This window comes from Entelurus aequoreus, linkage group LG01, assembly GCF_033978785.1.
Source record: "Entelurus aequoreus isolate RoL-2023_Sb linkage group LG01, RoL_Eaeq_v1.1, whole genome shotgun sequence".
NCBI classification, from domain to species: Eukaryota; Metazoa; Chordata; class Actinopteri; order Syngnathiformes; family Syngnathidae; genus Entelurus; species Entelurus aequoreus.
In genome coordinates, this window is record NC_084731.1 from 67,771,840 (window position 1) to 67,796,691 (window position 24,852).

A 24,852-nucleotide genomic window follows, 5' to 3' on the forward strand; every position below is an offset into this window, starting at 1 on the left:
ATGAGCGATCATAAATCTTCACTATGACGTCACTTTCGTCACTTGATTGACATTCACGGCACCCGAGGGTCTTCTAAGATGACGCTGGCTGCTGCCAGCTCATTATTAAGAAAAAATTACTGACAAGAAGGCGAGAAACTCTTTTTATTTCAACAGACTCTGGCGCCGTACCTGTCGTCTAAACTCCAAAGACCGACTGCACAGTTGCACAATAAAAGCGCTGCTTCATGCTGCCTGTGCTAACAGAATAAGAGTCTCAGAAAGCTGGCGTGCACAAGCTAGCAAGCTACGGAGTTTGCTGCCAATGTATTTATTGTAAAGTGTATACAAAGGAGTACGGAAGCTGGACAAATAAGATGCCAAAAACCAACCACTTTCATGTGGTATTGGACAGAAAGGAGGACTTTTTTTCTCCTCCATTTGAAAATGGGGACGTTATCAGCACCACTGACTGATTCCTATCAATGCAAGTCATCAGAATCAGGTAATACACCAACTTATATTCTTGTCTTCATGAAAGAAAGGAATCTATATGTGTTAAACATACTTGCATTATCTTTAAAGGCCTACTGAAACCCACTACTACCGACCACGCAGTCTGATAGTTTATATATCAATGATGAAATCTTAACATTATAACACATGCCAATACGGCCGGGTTAACTTATAAAGTGACATTTTAAATTTGCCGCTAAACTTCCGGTTCGAAACGCCTCTGAGGATGACGTATGCGCGTGACGTAGCCCGGGGAACAGAGGTATGCCTTCCCCATTGAATACAATACAAAAAAGCTCTGTTTTCATTTCATAATTCCACAGTATTCTGGACATCTGTGTTCGTGAATCTGTTGCAATTATGTTCATTGCATTATGGAGAAAGAAGCTGAGCAAGCAAAGAAGAAAGTTGTCGGTGCGAAACGGACGTATTTTTCGAACGAAGTCAGCAACAACAGTACACAGCCGGCGCGTCTTTGTTTACATTCCCGAAAGATGCAGTCAAGATGGAAGAACTCGGATAACAGAGACTCTAACCAGGAGGACTTTTGACTTCGACACACAGACGCCTGTAGAGAACTGGGACAACACAGACTCTTACCAGGATTACTTTGATTTGGATGACAAAGACGCAGACGCAGACGTGGAGTATGCAGCTTTGGCTTCTAAACATTTGATCGCTTGACCGTATGTGCGCAACTTTTTTTTTACGTATGTATGTAACTTTTTTAAAATATATAAGCTTTATGAACCTTGGGTTAGGTAAACGGTCTTTTGGGCTGAGTGATTGTGTGTGTTGATCAGGTGTTTGAATTGTATTGGCGTGTTCTATGGAGCTAGGAGCTAGCATAGGAGCTAGGAGCTAGCATAACAAAGACGTAGGTGTTTTTATGCAGGATTAATTTGTGTCATATTAAATATAAGCCTGGTTGTGTTGTGGCTAATAGAGTAAATATATGTCTTGTGTTTATTTACTGTTTTAGTCATTCCCAGCTGAATACCAGGTACCGTGAGTATGCAGCCTTGGCTGCAAAACATTTGATAGCTTGACCGTATGTGCGCGTCACGTACGTAACTTTTTAAAAATATATAAGCTTTATGAACACTGGGTTAGGTGAACTGTCTTTTGGGCTGAGTGATTGTGTGTGTTGATCAGGTGTTTGAATTGTATTGGCGTGTTCTTTGGAGCTAGGAGCTAGCAGAGGAGCTAGGAGCTAGCATAACAAACACGTAGGTGTTTTTATGCAGGATTAATTTGTGGCATATTAAATATAAGCCTGGTTGTGTTGTGGCTAATAGAGTATATATATGTCTTGTGTTTATATACTGTTGTAGTCATTCCCAGCTGAATATCAGGTACCGTGAGTATGCAGCCTTGGCTGCTAAACATTTGATAGCTTGACCGTATGTGCGCGTCACGTACGTAACTTTTTAAAAATATATAAGCTTTATGAACCTTGGGTTAGGTGAACGGTCTTTTGGGCTGAGTGATTGTGTGTGTTGATCAGGTGTTTGAATTGTATTGGCGTGTTCTATGGAGCTAGGAGCTAGCAGAGGAGCTAGGAGCTAGCATAACAAACACGTAGGTGTTTTTATGCAGGATTAATTTGTGGCATATTAAATATAAGCCTGGTTGTGTTGTGGCTAATAGAGTATATATATGTCTTGTGTTTATTTACTGTTGTAGTCATTCCCAGCTGAATATCAGGTCACCCCCGGCTCTCACAGCATCTTCCCTATCTGAATAGCTTCAACTCCCCACTAGTCCTTCACTTGCACTTTACTCATCCACAAATCTTTCATCCTCGCTCAAATTAATGGGGAAATTGTCGCTTTCTCGGTCCGAATCTCTCTCACTTCATGCGGCCATCATTGTAAACAATAGGGAACTTTGCGTATATGTTCAATTGACTACGTCACGCAAGCCTTTTTTTTATCAGATACCAAAAGTTGCAATCTTTATCGTCGTTGTTCTATAATAAATCCTTTCAGCAAAAATATGGCAATATCGCGAAATGATCAAGTATGACACATAGAATAGATCTGCTATCCCCGTTTAAATAAAAAAAATTCATTTCAGTAGGCCTTTAAACACCTTTAACTTGTTAACAATATTAACTATATGTGTTAAACATGCTTGTATTATCTTTAAACACCTTTAACTTGTTAATAATATTAACTATATGTGTTAAACATGCTTGTATTATCATCAAACACCTTTAACTTGTTAACAATATTAACTATATGTGTTAAACATGCTTGCATTATCTTTAAACACCTTTAACTTGTTAACAAAAACATATTTCATAAATAAGTAAATAGAAATTATATATATGAATGAGGTAGATCCCCGCGACTTGATCAATTGAAAAGTAGCTCGCCAGCAGAAAAAGTGTGAGCAACCCTGATCTATACCTTTGGCCATTCTAAGACAGTAATTTCCAGGAGTTCTCACCCTCTGAGAAGTTTTAGTAATGTTTTCCAATGTTGTAAAAATGTGTAAAATAAAATTTTAAAATTTAACATTTCTGTCTGCCTGCTACACACAGCCATGTTGATAGTATAATATAAACGCCTTTAAAAGACTTGTATAATGCTCCACACTGATTTTTGGTCCAATACGGCTCTTTCAACATTTTGGCTTGCCGACGCCTGCCTTAGCAAGACACCTTTCTACCAACTTACCCCATTCCTTTCGTAGCAAACACTTCCAGAGGGCACCTGGCCGGGTGCAGCCTTCCCATCCAAATGACCAGGAATTGATGCGACAACCTGTAGAAAAGGAGAGACGAGTTAACAAACAGCTCAACCCACTTAATGTCATGTACAAGCAATTAAAAAAAAGGCATTTTAATCCACAGTAATAAGCACAAAACATTAAGGGCCTGATCTACTAAAGGTTCACTTGATTATTTAACTGCTGTGCTGCAGATCATGTCTCTTAAATGAGCAAAATAGCTGATGCAATCCATTCAGCGTGTTCGCCTTCACGTATAGTGCAAAGTATTGGCAATATTTTCATGTCAATGTGAACCGTGCAAGTCTGAATTTTTCAAAATCCGACCCAGGCCTCTTTGTAGGTGGAAAGAACCTGCGTGTGTATGCGATGCGACTGCAGTGTAAGCACTCCGGTTGCGTTCATCCCACTGGTATGTCACAAAAGGAAAAAAGAGTCATAATTGTTTGCCAAAATAGACTGCAGAAATAGTTGACAGATGAGCAGAAAACAGGCGAAAATAATGTTTTTGTCGAACCACTCCTGTCTCTGACTGCTCACTCACTCACACGTTCTGTGGAGCAGGTGGGCCAAAATGTTCGCCCTCTTCTTAATATTCTACCCACAATAATTCCTGACTTTGATTGCACAAAATCTTTGAAACTGCCACGAATGCGCCGGGACAGAGACCGACTAGCATCGGAGCCATGTTAGCTTTTCGTAAACAATGCAGCACGTGCGATGTCATGTTCAAATGAGACATTTCTTTTGTAATGTCAACACAGCCTTAGATTCATGTTACAATCAAAATAAACTCGAGCGGTATAAACACTTTTTAGGGCTCAACAAAAGACCGTAAAATATCAAAATGCCCCCCAAACGCTAAAGGTTGGATAGAGTATCATGTCATGTAGGGTAGGGCTGGACAATTAATCAAATTTTAATTCCGATTAAGGCGTCTCACGATTATGAAAATACAATCATAGAAAAAACGTTTAATGGGCCATGCAACGTTCATGCAAATTCCGCAGCTTGTGACGTTGAAACGGATGATGAGCGAATAAGTGGACATCTACAAGAAGTTTTGGATGTCACCATGGTTGCTACTGTTTATTTGACAAAGCATTAGTATGCCTAATCAATCACTACACTTAACAAAAAAGTAAGGCATGATTTCTGTGTTAACGTAACCGCGGATGGAGTCACAGAATAAAACGGAATCCGATGTTAACCGCAGAATATCAATTGACATAAATGTGAGTGAAATGTTGTCATTGAGAGGAGAAGGAACATTTGTTTAGCGCTCATTCATCCCTGACACACAACTGCCCTGTCCTGAACTAAACAATGTTGAGGCGGTCACTTGAAACAGCGTCTAAACTAGGAAGCTAAAGCTAGCAAGAACAATCCATACACCCACAACACATCTCATCTGGTGTGTTGTTGTGAACGACATCACGGATGTAACATCAATGTACAAACAATCATACACCCACAACACATCTCATCTGGTGTGTTGTTGTGATTGACATTATGGATGTAACATCAATGTACAAACAATACACACAACCACAACATATCACACTGCTGTGTTGTGAACGACATCATGGATGTTACATCAATATACAAACAATAATACACACACGACACATCTCATCTGTTGTAAACGACATCATGGATGTAACATCAATATACATACAATCATACACACACACAACACATCTCATCTGCTGTGTTGTTGTGAACGACATCATCCACGTAACATCAATGTGCAAACAATCATACACCCGCAACACATCACATCTGCTTTGTTGTTGTGAACGACATCATCCACGTAACATCAATGTACAATCATACACCCACAACACATCACATCTGCTTTGTTGTTGTGAACGACATCATTGATGTAACATCAATGTACAAACAATCATACACACACAACACATCTCAGCTGTTGTGAATGACATCATGAATGTAACATCAATGTACAAACAATCATACACACACAACACATCACATCTTCTGTGTTGTTGTGGAGGACATCATGAATGTAACATCAAAGTACAAACAATCATACACACACAACACATCTGGTCTGGTTGTGTTGTTGTGAACGACATCATCCCAGAACATCAATGTACAATCAATCATAAACACACACAACACATCTTAACTGTTGTGAACGACATCATGGAAGTAACATCACTGTACGAACAATCATACACACAACACCTCATCTGTTGTGTTGTTGTGAACGACATCATGGATGTAACATCAATGTACAAACAATCATACAGACAACACATCTCATCTGTTGCGTTGTTGTGAACTACATCATGGATGTAACATCAATGTACAAACAATCACACACACACAACACATCTCATCTGTTGTGTTGTGAACGACATCATCCATGTAACATCAAAACACAAACGGTAGTCGCTACTTGAGAGGCTCTCTATTTTTTTACAGCTGCAAAAGTTGCGTCTTTACTTGTCAAGCTGAGAACAACAGCACAGAACACTTCCTCCTTTCACAATAATAGCGCTGTGCGCCACATTCGGCCTGACTGCGCTAACTAAATGAAGCTTTTTAAAAAAGTACCTTACACAAGCATAATATACTTAAAGCACTTATTGATACATTTAAACAATTATGTTTTGACCTAATACTGGTATTGATGAATTTGAGGATTTTTTAAGTTAAACATTTTACTATTTTAAATTTTACACATTAACCACACACTCTATGGTGATAAAATAAGTGTAAAAGGCTAAAAAACAAACAATTAAAATGAAAAAAACAGAATTTTGTATTTTTTTATATTGCCTTTTTTATTAAAATGTATTGTTATTGCTATTTTTTTTTACTTTGTTGGTAATATATAGCCAGGTTTTTTTAAACTATATTTAAAGTTGAGTTTTGGTGGTACAATAAATACTCTTTTTCAAATTAGCGAATAATAATGAATTCAATAGTAATTAATCGGGATTACAGTATCAATCAAAATAATCGGGATTATTACTTTTGCCGTGATCGTCCCGCTCTAATAGAGGGGCAGTAATTGGCCAAGTAATGGGACAGGTTTGGGGGGATTTTGCCATAGTTTTGAACTAGTTATAAAAACCACGTTAATTACATGTTAATAACATAAAAAGTTAAATTAAAACATTCCATGTTACATTTTGCAGCACAAACAAATGGGACAGGTTTGAGCAGATTTTGCCATAGTTTTGAACTAGTTATGAATAATAGCACGTTGCTTACATGTTAACATAAAATGTTAAATTAAAACATTTTATGTTATTAAAAAATGAAACGAAAAAGACAGGTTTGGGCACTAACACATTTGCATGTTAAAAACAAAGCGTTAATAAATCAAAAACTATAATAGTCAGACCAAAAACTTGCACAGCACAAACGATTGGGACTGGTTAGGGGAGGTTGTGATTACGTGGGGGAGGAACTGGTTATGAAGATTGAAATGTTAACTGTAATACTTCAATAAAATAGCAGCACAAAGGAGTGTGACAAGGTATGGTAGATCACACACCCACTAATAGTAGATCAGGCCCCAAGGGGTGCAACTACTGAACACCAGGGAGATACATGGCTGTTGACTATCTCACAATGTGCCAAACAGTGCTTGAAAAAGACAAAGGGAAGGTCTGGCACCATACCTTTGCACAACCTGCAAATGAAACAAGCCTTATGCACGTCAAGTAGTATAAAACGGTGTTCCTTAACTGGATGAATATAACCATGCAGCACAGTAAAGGGATAGGCGTGCAGGTCTGGCCCCACCTGGCCTGAAATGCGCTCCTCTGGCAGCACCTCTGGCTTAATTCTAAGCAGCTTGACTGCTATGGGCTTGCCAGTGCGCCTGTCAGAGGACACCTCAAACTCAACATCATCTGCAGGGAAAAGCAGAGACACATGTCAAGAGCAAGCAGAAAAGAGGACTTTCTCGGCGGGGGGTGGCTTTCTCGCCTCCGATTTTGAGGTCCTGCATGTTGCTGTACTGCGAGCAGTGGAAGAAAAGGCGGGCCTGGCGCTCGGAGCACTGGATGAAACCGTAGGAGGTCAGGAGCTTCTCGATCACGCCCGTCTCTCTAATGCCGGGCCCCGAGCCGTTGGCATAGGCGCTGTGCCCGTTGTTGTGGAGCATGCCCGGGTCAAAACTCATCTGGGGAAGGGGACAGGAGAGGGAGTCACAATGGTGCAACGCCCCATTTAAACCAGGGGTGGGGAACCTCGGACCAACTCTAAAATGTTTGCTATGAACTTAGTAAGGAAAGTTTAAAAAAACAATTACATTACAGCGTTGTTCATCACGGTTTAACACTCAATATGTGGGCTGAGCAGAGTATTTTGTATTGGTCAAATGATGTGTCATTAAATCTGAGGTCAGGGGCTGTCCAAAGTGCGGCCACAGCTAATTTTTCAACAGCATTCTAAAAATACTACAAAAAAATCTAAATAAAATAAGAGGAAACATGAAATGTGAGAAAAAGTTGACTATTGACACAAAGTTGCCATTGCATGCCGTTTTTTTCTTGAAATTTTTCTTTAATTCAATGAGTGCTGTTTTGAATTATTGACCTATTCAAGGCTCCAATAACTTTACATCAAATATTACACTTTGAAATATTTACGGGGAAAATGTTGCTTATTTTGTGTTTGCAATATTAATGCAAATTTTTTTAAACAACAAAAAAATAAACTTGTAATCGAACAAGTTGCTCTCGAGATTTAAGAGTTGAAAGTTATAATCGAACAAGTTGCTCTCGAGATTTAAATGTTAAAAGTTAAAATAAAAATATATTGCACTTTGGAATATTTTTGGGTAAAATATTGCATGTTTTGAGTTTGTGCCATAAAAACAGTTTGCTTTGACAAATAGGGCATAAAACATGAAAAAAATGAATTTAAAAAAATATCCCCGGGACCAAAGTTGAGGGTAGCCATAAAAAGTAAAACAAATGTATATTATTGGATTGGTTTGAAAAATTATCATTATCAATATTTTTATTGGTATTTGTATTGCTCCATTTGTAGTGCAATAATGTTCATTGTCATTTCTGTGTTATTAATATATACTTCACTTATTGCTTCTTTGCTGTCACTTTTACTATCATATTTGTACATATCCTATATACTGATTATGTTGTCTCTCTCTCTTCTTTCTATTCCTCCTTGCTGCGGTCCGTCTGCGCCATACATTGAATAAATCCTAATAAAGTCAGATGCAAATAAGGCAACAAGAAGTATCTTTGTAGAGTAAATGTGTACAGCAGATATAGATCATCCTCATTAACAATATGATTTGCCTGAGTGGCTGGACAGGACAAAAAAAAAAGTATTGGTTTTGAATATTAAAAATATCTAAATGTGTGCTTTGATTTTTCAGTTTGGACACCCCTGCACTAAATGGAGCCCACATGAGTGCCACTGGACCACAGTTAAAGACTGTAATAAAAGGTTCACCACCCCTGACTTAAAACTATGAATCATTTGAAAAAAAACACACAAAGACAACATTTATAACGACATGCAGCATTCTAGAACCTTCTGAGGCCGCCTGGTTGCTAAGTGAATTCCAGGACAATTCAAAGCATACTGAAAGGTGGAAATGTGTCGCAATATGGTTTGATTAAGTGGCATGCAGTAAAAACTGTTACCGCTCAAAGCCAACTTGTGAGTACATGCAAGTCTACACATCCCTCGACCTCAATCTACATGTTCAAGTAGAAAGCACAAGAGAGACACACCCTGGTTACAAACACCACACAGAGTTAAGAGAAGTCACATGACCAATCAGGGGTTATACTGTATCATATCAGTAAGGACACTGCCATGCCCTCTTACTGATCTCTGGTACAAAGGAGTCCGCTTGTGTTTTTTACTTCCTGGCTGGGGGCGGCAAGAGACCGAAGAGGAGCGGGGGATAGACACAGGAGCGCTGGAGGTCGACGGGCGAGGTTCGGAGGAGCCTCGTTCCATGTTTGACATTGTGGACCGGCCTTGGCTATGCTGTTGGAGAGGAGCATGTGGCAATTGAAAGCAACTGGCCGCACATGTTAGGAGGCTGTGACGTCCGAGCTTCACCAGATATCGTAATGACACGTAAGGCCACGCAGCTAAAAACAACCTTACGTCACATGCAGCAAGTGACTCTTGCACACAAAGAAACATATCAGCACATCGGGCCATTTCAACACATCAGTCAGAAGTTGACTTTGACCTTCTGGTGCCAGAGAGTGACCGCCACCGGCTAAAGCCCAGCATCATCGGCCAATAGCAACTTGTGCAGACAATACTCGCTTTTAAAAGTCCTTATCGTTACACAAAGAGCGCTTTTAAGTAAACAAAAGGGGACCTACACCTTTTGGGGGGGGGGGGGGGGGGGGGGGGAAGAATTTTGCCCATCATTCACTATCCTTATGTAAAAGGCAAGCGATTTTAATGCATTCTAAGTGGTAACATATGGCTCACAATGCACATAAAACACTATTCCACTCATACATGTACAGGGTGATTCAAAAATAATAGGCCAAAATCATCACACATTTATTCAGTTGTAAATAATAGACTGAATCATTTGATACAGGCGTTATCCAAGTTTTATTGTGTGACAATTTCACCCTTATGTAATACTTTCGGCCCCGTTCAATTGTAGAAAGACCACCTTTTTATCTACCTTCAAAATGGCGAATATTGGGGCACATTTGGGAGGAATTCTCATATGGTCTTGTGCTACCGGTGGTGGCCATATTGAGCACTTGTAAAGCATGAAACAAATATGTTCAAGCTAGGTTTTCTATTGGTTTTCATTTATCAAAGAGTGATCATTTTGGCGTATTCTTTTTTAATCACCCTGTATACTCCATGTACATCCCGTGAGCTGAAATTTAACGGCATTATTATAAGCGCTAACGCAGACAAACTATTTTAAACTAGATTATGCTGCTGTATTGACATATTGAGCTGCTGCATTGTCTCCAAGTTGGTGAAAGTTAATTGTAGATGATAAATCATGCCTCTCACCTGGATACTAGAATGTTGTGGACATAAACCCAGAAGTTGGTCAACTTTAACATCCAACTTAAGACACGGAGATGGCAAGAAAGACACGAAAAGAAGCTCGTTTTGAGCATTGGTGAGGATTATGATGAATTGTTCATGTAAAGGGCAAGATATAAACATCCCATCAGTCTTTATCTCAGTGAGAGCAGAAATTGTACAGTAAGTGGTTAATCATGTTGATAGTTTGTATGTCTTGTTTTGTCTGCATTTGTTTAGCACAGCTTCTAAAACTTGTAGATCAGGAGTGTCAAACGTACGAACAGAAGCTCGCAAGATGAGTTCGCCAAGTATAAAAATGAGCTGCAATTTTTTAATGAAAGAATCCTCTGTTTTAAGTGTGTCCACTGGATGTCGCAATAGCAATTCAAGTGAAACCCACTTCACACATGACACTGTTTAAAGGTGACGTGTCAGCTCTGGATTGCCTGCCGCTACTCCAATCAGCTGGCAGCAGATGGCGGCAGACTGATGCAGTAGTGACGCACAATACCTTCTTTGATTGTAAATTATCCACTCAACGGATAAAATAATGAAACGGTAAGACACAAAAACTTAAGTCAACATAGGGCTGGGCGATATATCAAATATACTCGATACATCACAGGTTTGTCTCTGTGCGATATAGAAAATGACTATCGTGATATTCGAGTATACGTTCTCACGCAGTTGCTTTTAGCTGCTGGCATTAAACTACAGGCTCTTCTCACTCTTTTTTGTCTGTCCTTCGCACAGACGTAAAACAAGCGCACCTTCTTACATACGTCACACACAGTCACGTGTGCAACGTCATACCCTCTCCGAGCAGAGAGGCATGGGTAACGTTAGCTGTGATGCTAGCGGAGAGGTGCGAGTGGTTAAAACGAGAGAGAGAAGGTGCGAATCTGGTACCAAATGAAGGAAAAATTCATTCCCCAAAAAAACAGCAGGGAGTCCCTCGTCTGGCGGTGGTTTGGCTTCAAGCGCGAAGATGTCGAACTGACAACCGTAATATGTCAAGTATGTGTATGCGGCAAAAGCGTTGCTACAAGAAGTATCATTCTTGCTAATTTGTAGCATCATTTGAAAAGTCACCCGCTAGAGAATGACGAGTGCTTGAAACTCCGCATGTCAACATCTTCAGCCGGTGCCACAGCCACAAAATGCCCAAGCAAACATTTCCAGATCAACATCGTATAAAAAAAATAGTCAACAGAAGGAGACAACGTCCGCAGTAACCTACCACATAGCGAAGGACATACACTATTTGATTTCCTATTATGCAGCTCATTTTTATTTGACAGTTATTGAAATATTTTGTGTGACATCATGCACAAAAGTACACTTTATTTGTTTTAAACTATTGCAGTGGCGTTCTGTACAAAAAGTGCACTTTAATTTAGTGTTGTTTTGATAAGTCATCTTAGTGACATCATGCACAAAAGTGCACTAATAGCTTGTTTTAAAATGTCTCTGACAATCTTGCACTTCCTGTTTAGGAAATTACATGAATGTTTGTGCCACAGCTTAATAACTGTTTAATAAATACAGTTTTGGTAAATTTACTTAGTTGTGATTTCCCTCTGCATGAAAGTTTAAAATGAGCATATATTAATGCAGTATGAACAAGAATGTTTTAATTTAGACACATAGAATCATCATACTGGTGTGATTATATACATCAAGTGTTAATTCAAGGCTAAGGCAAAATATCAAGGTATATATCGTGTCAAGGCCTAAAAATATTGAGATATTAATAAAAGGCCATATCGCCCAGCCCTAAGTCAACATGAATATTAACTTTGTATTTAGAGATCTGTGCGGCGCTCGCAAATGGTTGACGGAGCGACGCACACCCTGAACTTCATTGTAAAGATTTATGTTTCTACTTTTGTTGTTCTATTTTATTTTATGCTTAGATCTACTATGTTCAAATTGGTTAAGTTTTTAGTTATGTTACCTTTAATTCAGCTATTACGGTGTCATTTTGACGATTGTCTTGATTATAAGTGTAATATTAGAATGATAAATTTATGTCTTGCAGCAGTTGCGGATGTCACCAATGCGCTGGTTTGCGGAAATACTCGGTTGTTTTTACAAACATGTCTTTAATGAACTGCCAACATGAGAATGCTAAACAGGAAGTGCTTAATGGACTTGTAAATACACTGAGGCAAAGTCAATGCTCATTGTGTTCTTCATGGCGTTTTTGAAACTGCACCAATATTTTTCTCGGAATCTTGAACTAACTTCAAGTGTTTTGCCAAAAGGATCATTTGTAATGTGTATAATTTTAAAATGTGCTTGTTCTATTTTTGGCAAAAGTAAAACAATGAAAATGAAAGTTGTCTTTATTTCTAAGTTATTATGCCATGATTTTACCAGTCCGGCACACGTGGGAATAGATTTTCCTCCATGTGGCCCTGAGCTAAAAGGAGTTTGACATTCCTGTTGTAGATCAGGATAAAAAATATAAGGTTCTGGATCATCATTTCACGAAGTCTTTCATGACTAGTAGTATTTGTTACTGTTTAAGGGAAAAGTGTGTCTGTGAAATTAATACGCCGCTGCATGCTTAACATGAGTATATAAAACATTGATGAAGGTTTCCGGATGTTTTATAGAGTGCTTTATAGGCGGAATTGAGAGAATCTCATTAGCGCCATTGTTAGCTGACTTTGGCTAGGGTTTATTTACGAGTTAGAAGGTCAACATATGTGTTTTTGTTTTATATAAGGATTGTGAATAATTGACAAAATTGCCCCAAAAAAAAGTGCAGTCCCCAAGGGCCCAAAGGATAACATTCATGCACTTGTAGGCCAACAGGGTCTGTCCCAGCATTAAGGAATACAGTTGATCCCCCGCCTAATCGCTCTGTCATTTGTTCCAACATATTCACAGATTTTTTTTCTGGGCTTTAAAGAGTATTTCTGTTTTTATATAACTTGTGTAAACAGTTGTTTGATGGTGCTACTTGCAAGGGAAAACAAGATTGCTTCAGCTACAAATCCAGCAGAGGGCACCGTTCTTTGACAGCGTTGTGTTGGTGCAATACTCTGAACTCAACCATTAGAACACCAAAAGTTGAAGCAATTTCTATAGAGGTTAATTTGTGTCTTTATGAAAAATCATTTTTTTGGACACCGAATTTATGTACCTGAATGTTGTGAATTGATTATTATTATTATTTTATTTTTTTTTAGATGAAATTATGCTAACAGTTTCATTGAATTAAAAAATTTTTAAAAATTAATTTTGTTAAAATTCAATGCAAAAAAATTCAGTGTATAAAAATTCAATGCAGAATTTTGCTTCAAAACTTAGCTCTTTGACAGACAGGATCAATTGCTTCAGTCTAAATTTACCAGAAGTTGAGTCTTGAAGCAATGAACATTTTTGCACTGAATTCTTTTACACACTGAATTTCAAAACTGTATTTTTAAACATAATTTGATGTAAAAAATAAAATAAAAATGTAGATCGCTAAATTCAAATGCAAGAAATTCAGTGACCTAGGCTACTACGCTCACACTGCAGCGTAGGATGTCCAATTGGGAATTTTTTGTCAAATCCGATCTTTTTACCGGCTGTTCACATTACAAAATAAAGTATTTCTAATGTGAATGCAATCTGACCCGCATGCAGACATAACATTGAGCACACAGCAGTGTTTACGCAAGTAAACATGGCTTCAACAGAGTCCGTCTCAGCACTGGTGCTTTTGTGGCAATTTCTAGGATTTTGTGCCATCATGGTCAACATTTTCTGAACCAAATGATTGAGTGTAGAAGATTAAGAAGGGAGAATATTTTACGGAGACTGGAGCGTTGGAGCTTTCACGCGAGGTCCTAAAACATAATTAACTGTTTTCTGCTCATTTGTCAACTATTCATTTTGGAACCGTCTATTTTGACGTTTATGGCTTTCACATCGCGGATTCGTCACATATACATATTCGATTTATTCCAACATACGGAAATAAAAAGAGGCCTGGGTCGGATCTGAAAAAATCATAATTGCACCTTTCACACTGACATGAAAAAAACGGAATTCTTAATATTGATACGAGAGGTGGGAATCTTTGGGCACCTCACGACCCAAATACGATTACGATTCGTTTCAAAATCGATTATTGCTGCATCTTTGATTTATGTATATTGATGCAGCTTTACATTATTTTCGCTTTGTTTATCACTTGCAACATTCAAAAACAGTGCATTTGTCATAAGAAACAACTAAATTAATTCCCATTACATTTAATAAATGAATAGAAATGTGTGAAAAACTGGAACATAAGTCGGATCTCTCGGTGAGGTGGCTCGCTGCAGTCAGCCACATTTTAAAACTGTCTGCATTACTTTATTTACAATAAATACATACATTATCGACATTTACGAATCGATTTTATAATCGTCCATGTCCGAATTGTGACGCATCTAAATGTACTATTTCCCCCATGTCCAATTGATACTGTTATTCATTTTTGTTTGACTCTTGGATTTTTTGTGTCATGTTTGTGTGTCTTCTCAATTGATTGCTATTCGAAGTGTTGATTGGTTTGGAATTGGAGTTGTATTACGTATTATGTGTTACTTTGTTGGACTGATTATATTATTTTAAAACATTTAAAAATCAGATACAGGTCGCATACAGGCAAAAAAATTGGAATTGACCTGCAGTGTGAGCAAGCGTTCAAACTAAAGACACAAATGAATATCCCTTGACCCTTTGGTGAGCTGCTCAAACCAGGGTTCTCCAGCAGGTAAGCTCGTTAGCAGGTGTTTTTATGTTCATGTCCATTCCTTTTTGCCCCTTGGAATGTAACGCTCACGAATACGGGGGGATGCACTGTACACTTTTCACACAGGCACTGTGCCGCCTCCGCTACTGCTCTGATACTATTCTTCAACCCCTACGCGACGTCACATATAGTATGCTTCCACAAAAAAAACCATCAACTTGTTTAGTCAGTAAAGGTCAAGTTGTGTCGTGCCCGGTGTTAAAACAACACTAACGATGCAGTGCATCTACATGATGAGTGATGGCTTATGGGTGGGGAATGGGGGTCCAAGAGCAGCCTCTTTTTGGTGGCCCTGTATTGCAAGACTTGGGTCATTTTAATTGCCCATGCAGCGCCCACATATCAAATTATCTGCCAGCTGGAGTTTTCCGTGTATTGGCTTATAATCATTGGAACAACTGAGCAGAGGCTATTCTCTGGAGCCCAGAGGGTGTATGGAAGGCAAAGAGATGCAGGCTGATGGGCACTTAGATAAAGGTGGGAAGGTAGAACTTACAGATCGGCCATACGGCGACAGGCTGAGTCCGACAGGGGAGCTGCTGCTCAGGTCAGCGCTAACAAACGCGGTGGGTGGCGACGCCGGCATGGTAAACTCAACAAAGCCTTTCCAGGGACTGCCCATGTTTTCCCATAAAGTCCAACCACACTGACTTTGATTAGTGCGTTTAAATTGCTCTTCTTGATTTTGGGATGTTTTTTGTGGCTTGACTGTTAATGGTTAGTGCTAATGCGACCACCCAATGACACACACCGCTACCGCTGGATGTCTGCAGGGATGGAGAGAGGAACAAACAAAATGGGTGAGGCAGACAGGTCAGCCGGCCGCAATTTCACAAAGAAAGAGGAGTGGGGGACGTGGCCTCTTCTCTCCCAGACGGGGAAGTGCACAGAATGGAGACCAACTACTAATACCATGGCTTGAAAATAACTTTTCTTTTCTGGGGAGTACACAAACAACAATGGCGGCTTTGGGGGAGACCCATGTGATTCAAGCGGCCATCCAGTTAAAAGTGTCTCTTTGTCAACAATGGACAATAAATGCCTTCTGACAATGGAAGAGTAAAGACTGAACACGACCAAACTAATCATTTTCAAAGCAAAAATACCCCCACTCCCATTTCTAGTTAATACATGAAGCATCAGAAATGTTATCTGAATGCTGTGTACTAGCGACTCCACCTCACTCACTGTTACACCTCTCTTCTGGTAAATAAAGTAACTTGCAGAAGTCGTACACAGCTCACATTCCAGCAGAGCCTTTTTATTACACTTCATCTTGTCAAAGGACAATCCCAAAGAACAAGGATACTCCCATCAGGTTTTTTTTGCTGCCGATTCCCATCTGTGTATGAGATTGGCCAATATTTTTTACGTAATGTATTTTCCGGACAATAAAGCGCATATACTGTAAGCCGCACCCACTAAATTTTAGGGGGGAAAAAATGTATTCCCATACATTAGCCACACCAGATGTTGCAGATATATACGCTGTAAAATGAGTTATTTACACAGAAATATTCTGTAAATGTTTATTTACATACCTTAATTGTTTCCAAACGGTGTCTGTAACACGGCAGTAAAACAGCTGATCAAACAAAACAGATGTCATCGTCATGGACCCACTAGCTGCGGAAGCTAGCTCTCCAATCAGCTAAACAGAATAACTCCACGGTGACGTTTTGGGGGAATTTACAAAACAAAAAATACAAAAAGAATGCCATTGCAAATTAATAATACTAACACACATTTTTATTACTGCCACACCTTAAAAATAAGCCTTGTTGTTTTTTTTACTTGAAAACAAATTGAGGTAATATATTGTAGTCCCCAGAAGAAAAGAAAGTGAGACACTATTTGTAACTTATACTACCAATCTTATGATAAAAAACAGGCCGGAACAATTCCAACAGGTTTTACCTCCAATGCAAACACCTTAGTTCCGTGAGTCTGCGCTTCTCTGGATACACAACACTTCCTCATTCTCCGCCAATCACCTTTCAGGCACGGACGGTGTGTTTGCAAACATGGGAAAAACTGACATCAAATCCAAACCAACATAAAACATTAACATTAGCTGGTAGTTACAGTAGGAATGTATGTATACAGACTATTATTTGCGCACTATTGACAAGTGATGTACCAAAAACTTGACCACAAAAAAAAAATGTTGATTACAGAAAACTGCGCTACCAAAACCGGATGTAAACACAACGTACACATTTGTCGGGAGTGTTGTCAGCGTGTCTGCGATGTGTACATGATTTTAATATATTCCACATATACCCGCAGACAGCCATCTACAAAATGTGCAAATATTAAGAGGACATCAGCCAGAGTGGATCAACATTGAAAGGCATTGATCGGCAATAACCGATCATGTACTTTTCTCCAAAAATCGATTTGATATGATCAATCGACACATTTGAAAGTAGTCAGTGTACACTTTCAAATAGCAGTGGATTTACAACTAGATATGAGTCAACACAGCTTTGATTGTCTAAAAGGAAAGTAACAAGTGAGTAGAAAGACAATCTAACACTGGGCGATACAACGATGCCAATATATACCGCGGTAGACACGTAAATCGATAAATAAAAAATGGGTCCAATAAAACGTTCAATGTATTTTTTTTTCTTCACCAGAGGAAAGCAGAAATTGCAAAGCAGGTTGGTTGCATGAACAAAGGCACTCGGTCTATGGTAACCCGAACAACTCAGGAAGTGACGACTCAACCGTGGGAGTGACAGGCTAACAGTAGGGGCGTGAGTCTTTGGGCACTTAATGATGCCATCCGATTCCAATTCCTGGGGTGACTATTCGATTCAGAATCGTTTCCTGATTCAACAAGATTCTTGATTCAAACCAATTCTGGCAATGTATTATTTGGTATAATAATTACAAGGAGACAGGTTAGAACAGCTCCTTCTGGTTGCATGGAGATGGCCTAAAAACCTTTTTAAAAACTGATTATCATAAAAAAGAATCGCAATTCGAAATTTAATCGATTTTTTGTGCATCCCTATGTATCAAGTTTGGTTGAGCCATGTTGTTGTCTGACAAACCTTTGCATGGACTGACAAGAGAAAGTCAAAATGAACAAATTGTGGATAAACCGGAAACGTCACCTTGACAGTTTGGCACTTTTTTGGATTTTTTTTTTTTAAGCAAACCGTAGTCCGACCAATGTGGTCTGTCGTCCCCACCAAGACCGTTAATACCACACCACCATAGCCCGGATTTCCACTGGATGCCAAACTGCCACGGAACAGCACCGCCGTTCTGTTGCCGTTTCTTAGGGAGGTCGTAATAAAGCGAGTTGATTCTGTCCTCCCAGGGGAGCAGAACCAAATCAACTGAGTCCTGCCATTAATAATAACAGGTGCTGAGCAGCAACACCAACCACAGTTGATTAACAACTTTTTTTTTGTAGCAAACAACAATACAACAGTAACATCTTCCCTGCTTTCTCGGTCCCCATTTCATTTGGTATTTGACTCAGGCCCCCATATGGCTGCCTGTTTATTATTCTTTCATTTTGGACCTCCAGAATCAACATGTCCTCATCCATGGGCCAACAAGGTGACATTACATCTTTCACAAGTTGACTTCATGACCGCCGCTGCCCATTAAGACCTTTCAAAGTGTAAAACACAATCTACTTTGAAAACGGCAATTTTCAAAGTAAACCGAATAATTTGTTTTGTGTTTCTGCATGACTTCCTCTCCAACACAAGCAGATTTTAGCTCAATTGAAAAGATTTGTTGCGGCGTCTGGCAAATATAGAAATTCTGCGTATACTTAGCACAGGCTCTGGAGACGGACACGTTGACTTGAGTAAAAACGGAAGGAACCTTCCGCCGGGCAGGTGCCGTTTTGCGACTGTTTGGCATCCAGTGGAAATCATCCCCTTTAGAGCACAGCTGTAACTTCCTGGCACTGAACATGCAGAAAAAGTTTGGCGCTCTCTCCAGCGCTGGTGTTGCTATTGTTTGTACTTAACATATTTTTTGGAACATAAACAGCTACTTTTTTCACTATGCTTTGAACCCTGCAGATTGTAGAAACGGACATGTTTTGTATTCAACAAATAGTTTTCAACACTGAAAAGGTGTTTGTGCTGTGGCACCATTTTTTGGACGAGTTTAGTCAATGCAGATGCTGCGGGTTTAAAATGTACGTTTCGTGCCTTGAACCGGAAGTATATACCGTTTGTCTACTATTGCTGCTATAAAGGATCTTAGGCCTGGGCCAATAACAAATTTTGCTTGACAATATAATGACCTCCGAATTATAAACAATATTGCCATTATTTTTTAAACCAAACTAACCATTGATTTAATAATACAATATAATAATGCATGCATATCTTTTCAAATGCAATAAACGTGTATTTCTTGTGTATTTTAACGTTGTAATTTAAATACCCAAGTTAAAACAAATAATAAAATGGCCTTTGTTAGCAAAATGTTGCACTTTAATAAAAATTATAGCCAAAAGCAATAAAATATCTTAAGGAAGGGATGGGGCCTCGAATATACACAACAATAGATAAAATGGTTAAATAAAGTTTTGACAAACAAATACCGTAATTTCCGGACTATAAGCCGCTACTTTTTCCCCTTATTTACGGCCTGTTTTTCTCCGACACAGACGAAGAGGATTTCGGTGGTTTTAGTACGCAGGAGGAAGACGATGACACAATGATTAAAAAAGACTGACTTTTCATATACCGGTAGGATGGTTATTTTGATAACGTACAGGCGAGCACTTTGTATTACTTTGCACCGTTGTATTATTTGTACTCTACACGAATGCTGTTCGCCATGTCAAAGATGTGAAAGTTTGATTGAATGATTGAAAGATTTATTGTTAATAAATGGGACGCTTTCCGTTCCCAAACAGTCATCTCTGTCCCGACAATCTCCTCCGTGGTAGCAGGAACCCCTATATACTACGGTAATTACACATCAAAACCCTGCGGCTTATAGTCGGGTGCGGCTTATATGTGGAGCAATCTGTATTTTCCCCTAAATTTAGCTGGTGCGGCTTATAGTCGGGTGCGGCTTATAGTCCGGAAATTACGGTACATGTTCAATATTGAACATGTAGGCTGAGGTGTACATGACTTAACTGACAATCAAGTTAGGACCTTTGTAAACAAAAGTAACAATATAAACACTATACTGATGTATTAACAGCTCATATGCAAAACTAAATTAAGTCTGGCAGATTGCGAGTGAAGAACGACAACATGACAGCAATTTTTAAAAAATGCTAGTTTTAAATAGCAGCATGTCTTTGGTGATGTATATAACCACATTTTCTGTGAGCGCACACCATTTTGTTTACACTGACCGGTGCAAAGTGAGTGTGGACTGTGGAGTGCTTGTTTTTCAAGTGGGCGTGCAGGTTTGTTGTAGTCGCGCATATTCCGCAAACTGGCTTCTCACTCATCTTGTTCAAAAGGTTTGAACTGAAATATTCCCCCACTGGTGCGCTGGCATTTGGTTTTGTGTTCATTTTGTCCATGCTAGCTGCTACATGCTAACTAGCCAGCTGCCCGCATCACTGCAAACAGTCAAAGACACTTAATGAGGACAGGATAATTCACCCCATTCTTTTCATTCTGCTATGGTACAAACGTGCGTAGCCGCTAAAAGCGACGAAAAGCGTGAATGCTCTTGAAGCATGCACATGGCGATTTATCAACGCTGGAAAACTTGCCAACTTTAATTTGTATTTATCGTCGGTTAACTGACTTATGGAATATCGCCCAGGCCTAAAGGATTCTTCATTCATCACTCCAAGAAACGTTTGTAAGTTTTACAACTAAAACTATCCTTACTTACTAAAGCGCCCTATGTGTGATGTCTGTAGGAGTGTTTTCATGCATATTTGTACGTGCTATGTAATCAAGCTAGCGTCGTTAGCATTAACGAATATGCTCACAAGTTTACGAGTGTCTGTGTTAGTATTATTAATTTACAATGGCATTCTTTTTGTATTGTTTCAGTTTCACAAATTCCTCAGTAAACTCACCAAAACGTCACTGTGGCGTTATCAAGTCTGTTTAGCTGATTGGAGAGTTAGCTTCCGCAGCTAGTGGGTCCATGACGATGACTTCTGTTTAGTTCGATCAACCGTTTTAACGCCGTGTTACAAACATCGTTTGGAAACAATAAAAAGGTGTTTAAATAAACATTTACAACATCTTTAATACTGGTATACATTTGTAGCGTTTGGCTCGGTGCGGCTAATAGATGTAAAAATATTTATTTATTCTAAAATTTGGTGGGTGCGGCTTAAATGCCGGCTCACTCTACAGCCCGTAAAGTACTCTTCTGTATAGAATAAAGTGTTCAACTTCAATTCTAGTCACCTCTCAATGTTTTGGACAGCCTTAGGACTAAAGTACCTGGGCGGACTCTTCCTCCTAGAGGAAGGGTCCCAATAAGTCAGTATAGTGGTGTCCCTTGACAAGATATGGCTGCTAAAAGGTAAGATACTGTAGGTTAACAGCCTGTGTGCATCTGTACATTACATAGTCATTTTCAAGAGATTCACGTTAACATGTTGCATGTCATGCTAGAAAAGCACTGCAGACCCACCTTTGTAGTCTTGAAAGGGAATTCTCAGGTTCTTGAGGACTGTGCGCTTCCTGCAGATCACTTCACACACACACATTCACACATGCGCGCATACACACACACTAGTTACAGGCCTGTGGCACGGGTTCTAGATGCTTGCATCAAGCAAAAGGAGGGAGAAACGGAACGCAAAAATATGCAGTGGAAAAACAGGGCTTAAAAAAACTACGATGAAAAGAGTGGGAGAAGGAGGCGGAAATTGTAGGGAGCTATGATGGAAAAAATAAAGGAGCAGCTCACTCCACACCCCAATGGTGAGTTGGTGGTGTGGGGAGGATGAGGAGGGCTAGGAGCAGCGTTGGGACGTGTGCTTTGTCAAAGCTGTTGAGTAGGCACAAACTTCTGGTTTCAGATCAGTTGTCGTTTTCTCAAAGTATGCTTGGGCTTAGGATTTGCTTATCTTCTGCTTGTGTCGACTGGCCTGATGTTTGTCTTTGGTCAATACAAGGTTTTTGGTTTACTTCTTGTTTCCCTGGTCAAACCCTTGAAATGATCCGGTATGTGACGTTGCTTGTTTCGTTTTTTGGAGATTTTCAGGCTTCTTTCTTGTGATCTGAACGTTGAAGCAGTTGCGGATGGTACAAAAATTCAGTTCCGTTTCACTTCATACTGTTGGGAGAAAGCACAAAAAGCAAGGGAAGATTAGCTTCTATAGAGACAAGGCACATATTGTGATTTACGCAGAACACAATTCCCAGAATTTTTAGCAATCTAGTAGACTATTAATTCTCAACATTTTAGCTAACAAATAGATTGTATATCTATTCTTTTATAACAAACGCTGTGGTGCCTAGTGTTTGGTATAAAAGTGTGTGTGTGTGTGTGTGTGTGTGTGTGTGTGTGTGTGTGTGTGTGTGTGTGTGTGTGTGTGTGTGTGTGTGTGTGTGTGTGTGTGTGTGTGTGTGTGTGTGTGTGTGTGTGTACATGTTTACGCTGGATAATTCATAGAATTTTGAGTTAAATTTTGATTATGGCTTCTCAGGTTTATAAAAATGTAATAATCGAAAAACAAGCGATTAATGGGATTAATGGGTCTGTCAAAATGTTTTAGTACGACCTTGGTAAACTACAAAGCTGCACCGCTTCTTGATGGATTTTCGGAGGATCGCGCTTACCCTAGTCAGACATACTGTGCTTCAACATTACTATGGTGTGGATAAGGACCCCAAAATGGCACCTATTAGGAAACATTATCTGGCATTTTGTTTCACAATATAATGCAAATCAAACTTTTCTTACCTATTGCTACCTGCTCATGTATATTTGGGATCTGCATAAGTCCCGAAAATGTGCGCGCGTCCGCCATAGTAGCTCATGCCATAGTCAATAAGCTCCTTCTTTTTCTCTAGTTGTGGGGCATTCTTCCTCTGCTACTGCCATTTCTAATACAAAGTAGCGTACACCCCTAACTTATATCTGTCAGTAGACTCGCTATGGAAGCGCTAAAAACTACCGGTACAACAAAGATGACGAGGAGAAGACGCTTGTGTGAATAAGACCGCCCACAAAACTGTGCATCCTGAAGAGACGGTCAGAAAGCGGATAGAAGACGGTCTGTAAAACATCATATATGCAACATTTTGACCAGAGAACCATGTTATGTAGACCACAAGGAAGTGTTTTGAATGTAGAAGAAAAATCATAATATGACCCCTTTAATGCACTCTTTATAATCCGGTGTGCCTTTTGTATAAAAACAGACATGCGCCTTATGGTCCGAAAAATACGCTATATTTATTATTTTGGCCACTGTAACATTACACCCAGTTTAAACAGTAACACTGTGTTTGTACATTTAATCAAGTGATTTTTTTGGCATACCACTAGCTAGAGCTCACGCACCACTAAGGAGGAGCCTACCTAATGGGTATAAAAATAGGTTGCATCTGGAGACTTCCCACAGTGGCAGCCAGTTGACTAGATATTCCTCGTGCATACCTCCAGATCAGTCGCTGATATATATGGCGGCGTTCCTCCTATGTGATTCAACGCAGCTGTGTTTTGCATGCTTGCTAAAAAATAGTACATGGGGCGCACCCAACGGAGGACTCCATCAGTGGATTAGACATGAACTTCCAAGAGGCTGAGCGCTGAGGCCAAGGACACATAAGTTGTTTTCTTTTAGTATACTCCTAGCAGAGTGTGATGCAATAACTGCCATGGCATGAAGGTTTGCATTCTAAAACCAGTGGAGTCTGCTTTACTGCACATATACAGGATTTAATAAGACTTATTATTACATTAAAGTCAAACTACATACCCTAATCATAGCATTCTTTTTGGGAGGATGGTAGAGGTGAGAATCTTTGGGCACCTCACGATTCGATTACGATTCAGGAGCTACGATACGATTAAAAATGAATTATTTATGCATCTTTAATTGATGTATATTTATCCAGTTTTACATTTATTTTTGTTTGACTAAATAAGCGTTTATCAACTGCAACATTTAAAAACAGTGCATTTGTAATAAGAAACAGTTAAATTAATTCCCATCACATGTATTCATGGAAATGTGAGTATAAGTGCCCTAAATTAAAGGCCAAATTTAGAACTGTCTGCATTACTTTATTCACAATAAATGTATTGATTATTGATGTTTACTAATCAATTTTGTAGTCATCGAAAAATACAATTTTCCCCCCACCTCTAGAGGACGGGAAGTCATTTGGAGGAAAAAATTGGAGAGAGTCTGGTATTTCCAAAACCTTAAACAAGCAAGTGAGGCACACACACAAGTCTCTTTGCCATTGGTGTCCTCTAAAACGTAAACAACCATGTTGCTACGATTAAAAAATTTTTTTTTAAAAAGGAGAATCCTTTTTATCTTGTGTGTGCGAATATTTATTGCATTTTTTTTAACACACCGGGAGTTTTGGTCTGGTAAACCAACAGTGGCTTCAAGTAACCACTGACTGGACTCCCTCCTTCCAAGCTGGTTTGTTGGCTTTTCTGAACCCATATTAAATAACCAAATATACAAAACTTGGTGAATTAAGAGAAAAGAAACAGGCTGAAGCAGTGACGACCAAGTAATAATGACTTTGTAAACAGGATTTGATGTCATATTGACCCACCACTCGGCCCAAATTTTGCTCGACGATATATTGACCTACGAATTACTGTCGATA

At 39.2% G+C, this 24,852-nt stretch overlaps 1 protein-coding gene across 5 annotated transcripts in view; it reads right to left on the reverse strand.

Moving 5' to 3' along the window:
- LOC133656108 (cold shock domain-containing protein E1-like) overlaps positions 1-24,852 on the reverse strand; it is an 87,064-nt gene that overhangs the window by 41,844 nt on the left and 20,368 nt on the right. Inside the window, exons 1-4 of one of the 5 annotated variants that reach the window (XM_062056977.1) lie at positions 9,079-9,207; positions 7,201-7,396; positions 6,958-7,124; positions 3,180-3,266 (exon numbers count right to left, since the gene is read on the reverse strand). In XM_062056977.1, coding sequence (XP_061912961.1) covers positions 3,180-3,266; positions 6,958-7,124; positions 7,201-7,396 — 450 coding nt within the window. In that variant the 5' untranslated portion in view covers positions 9,079-9,207. Of the gene's footprint in view, positions 1-3,179; positions 3,267-6,957; positions 7,125-7,200; positions 7,397-9,078; positions 9,222-15,569; positions 15,588-21,682; positions 22,331-24,852 lie in introns of those variants that run through there. The other 4 variants (XM_062056968.1, XM_062056960.1, XM_062056951.1 and 1 more) reach the window with 4 other exon arrangements.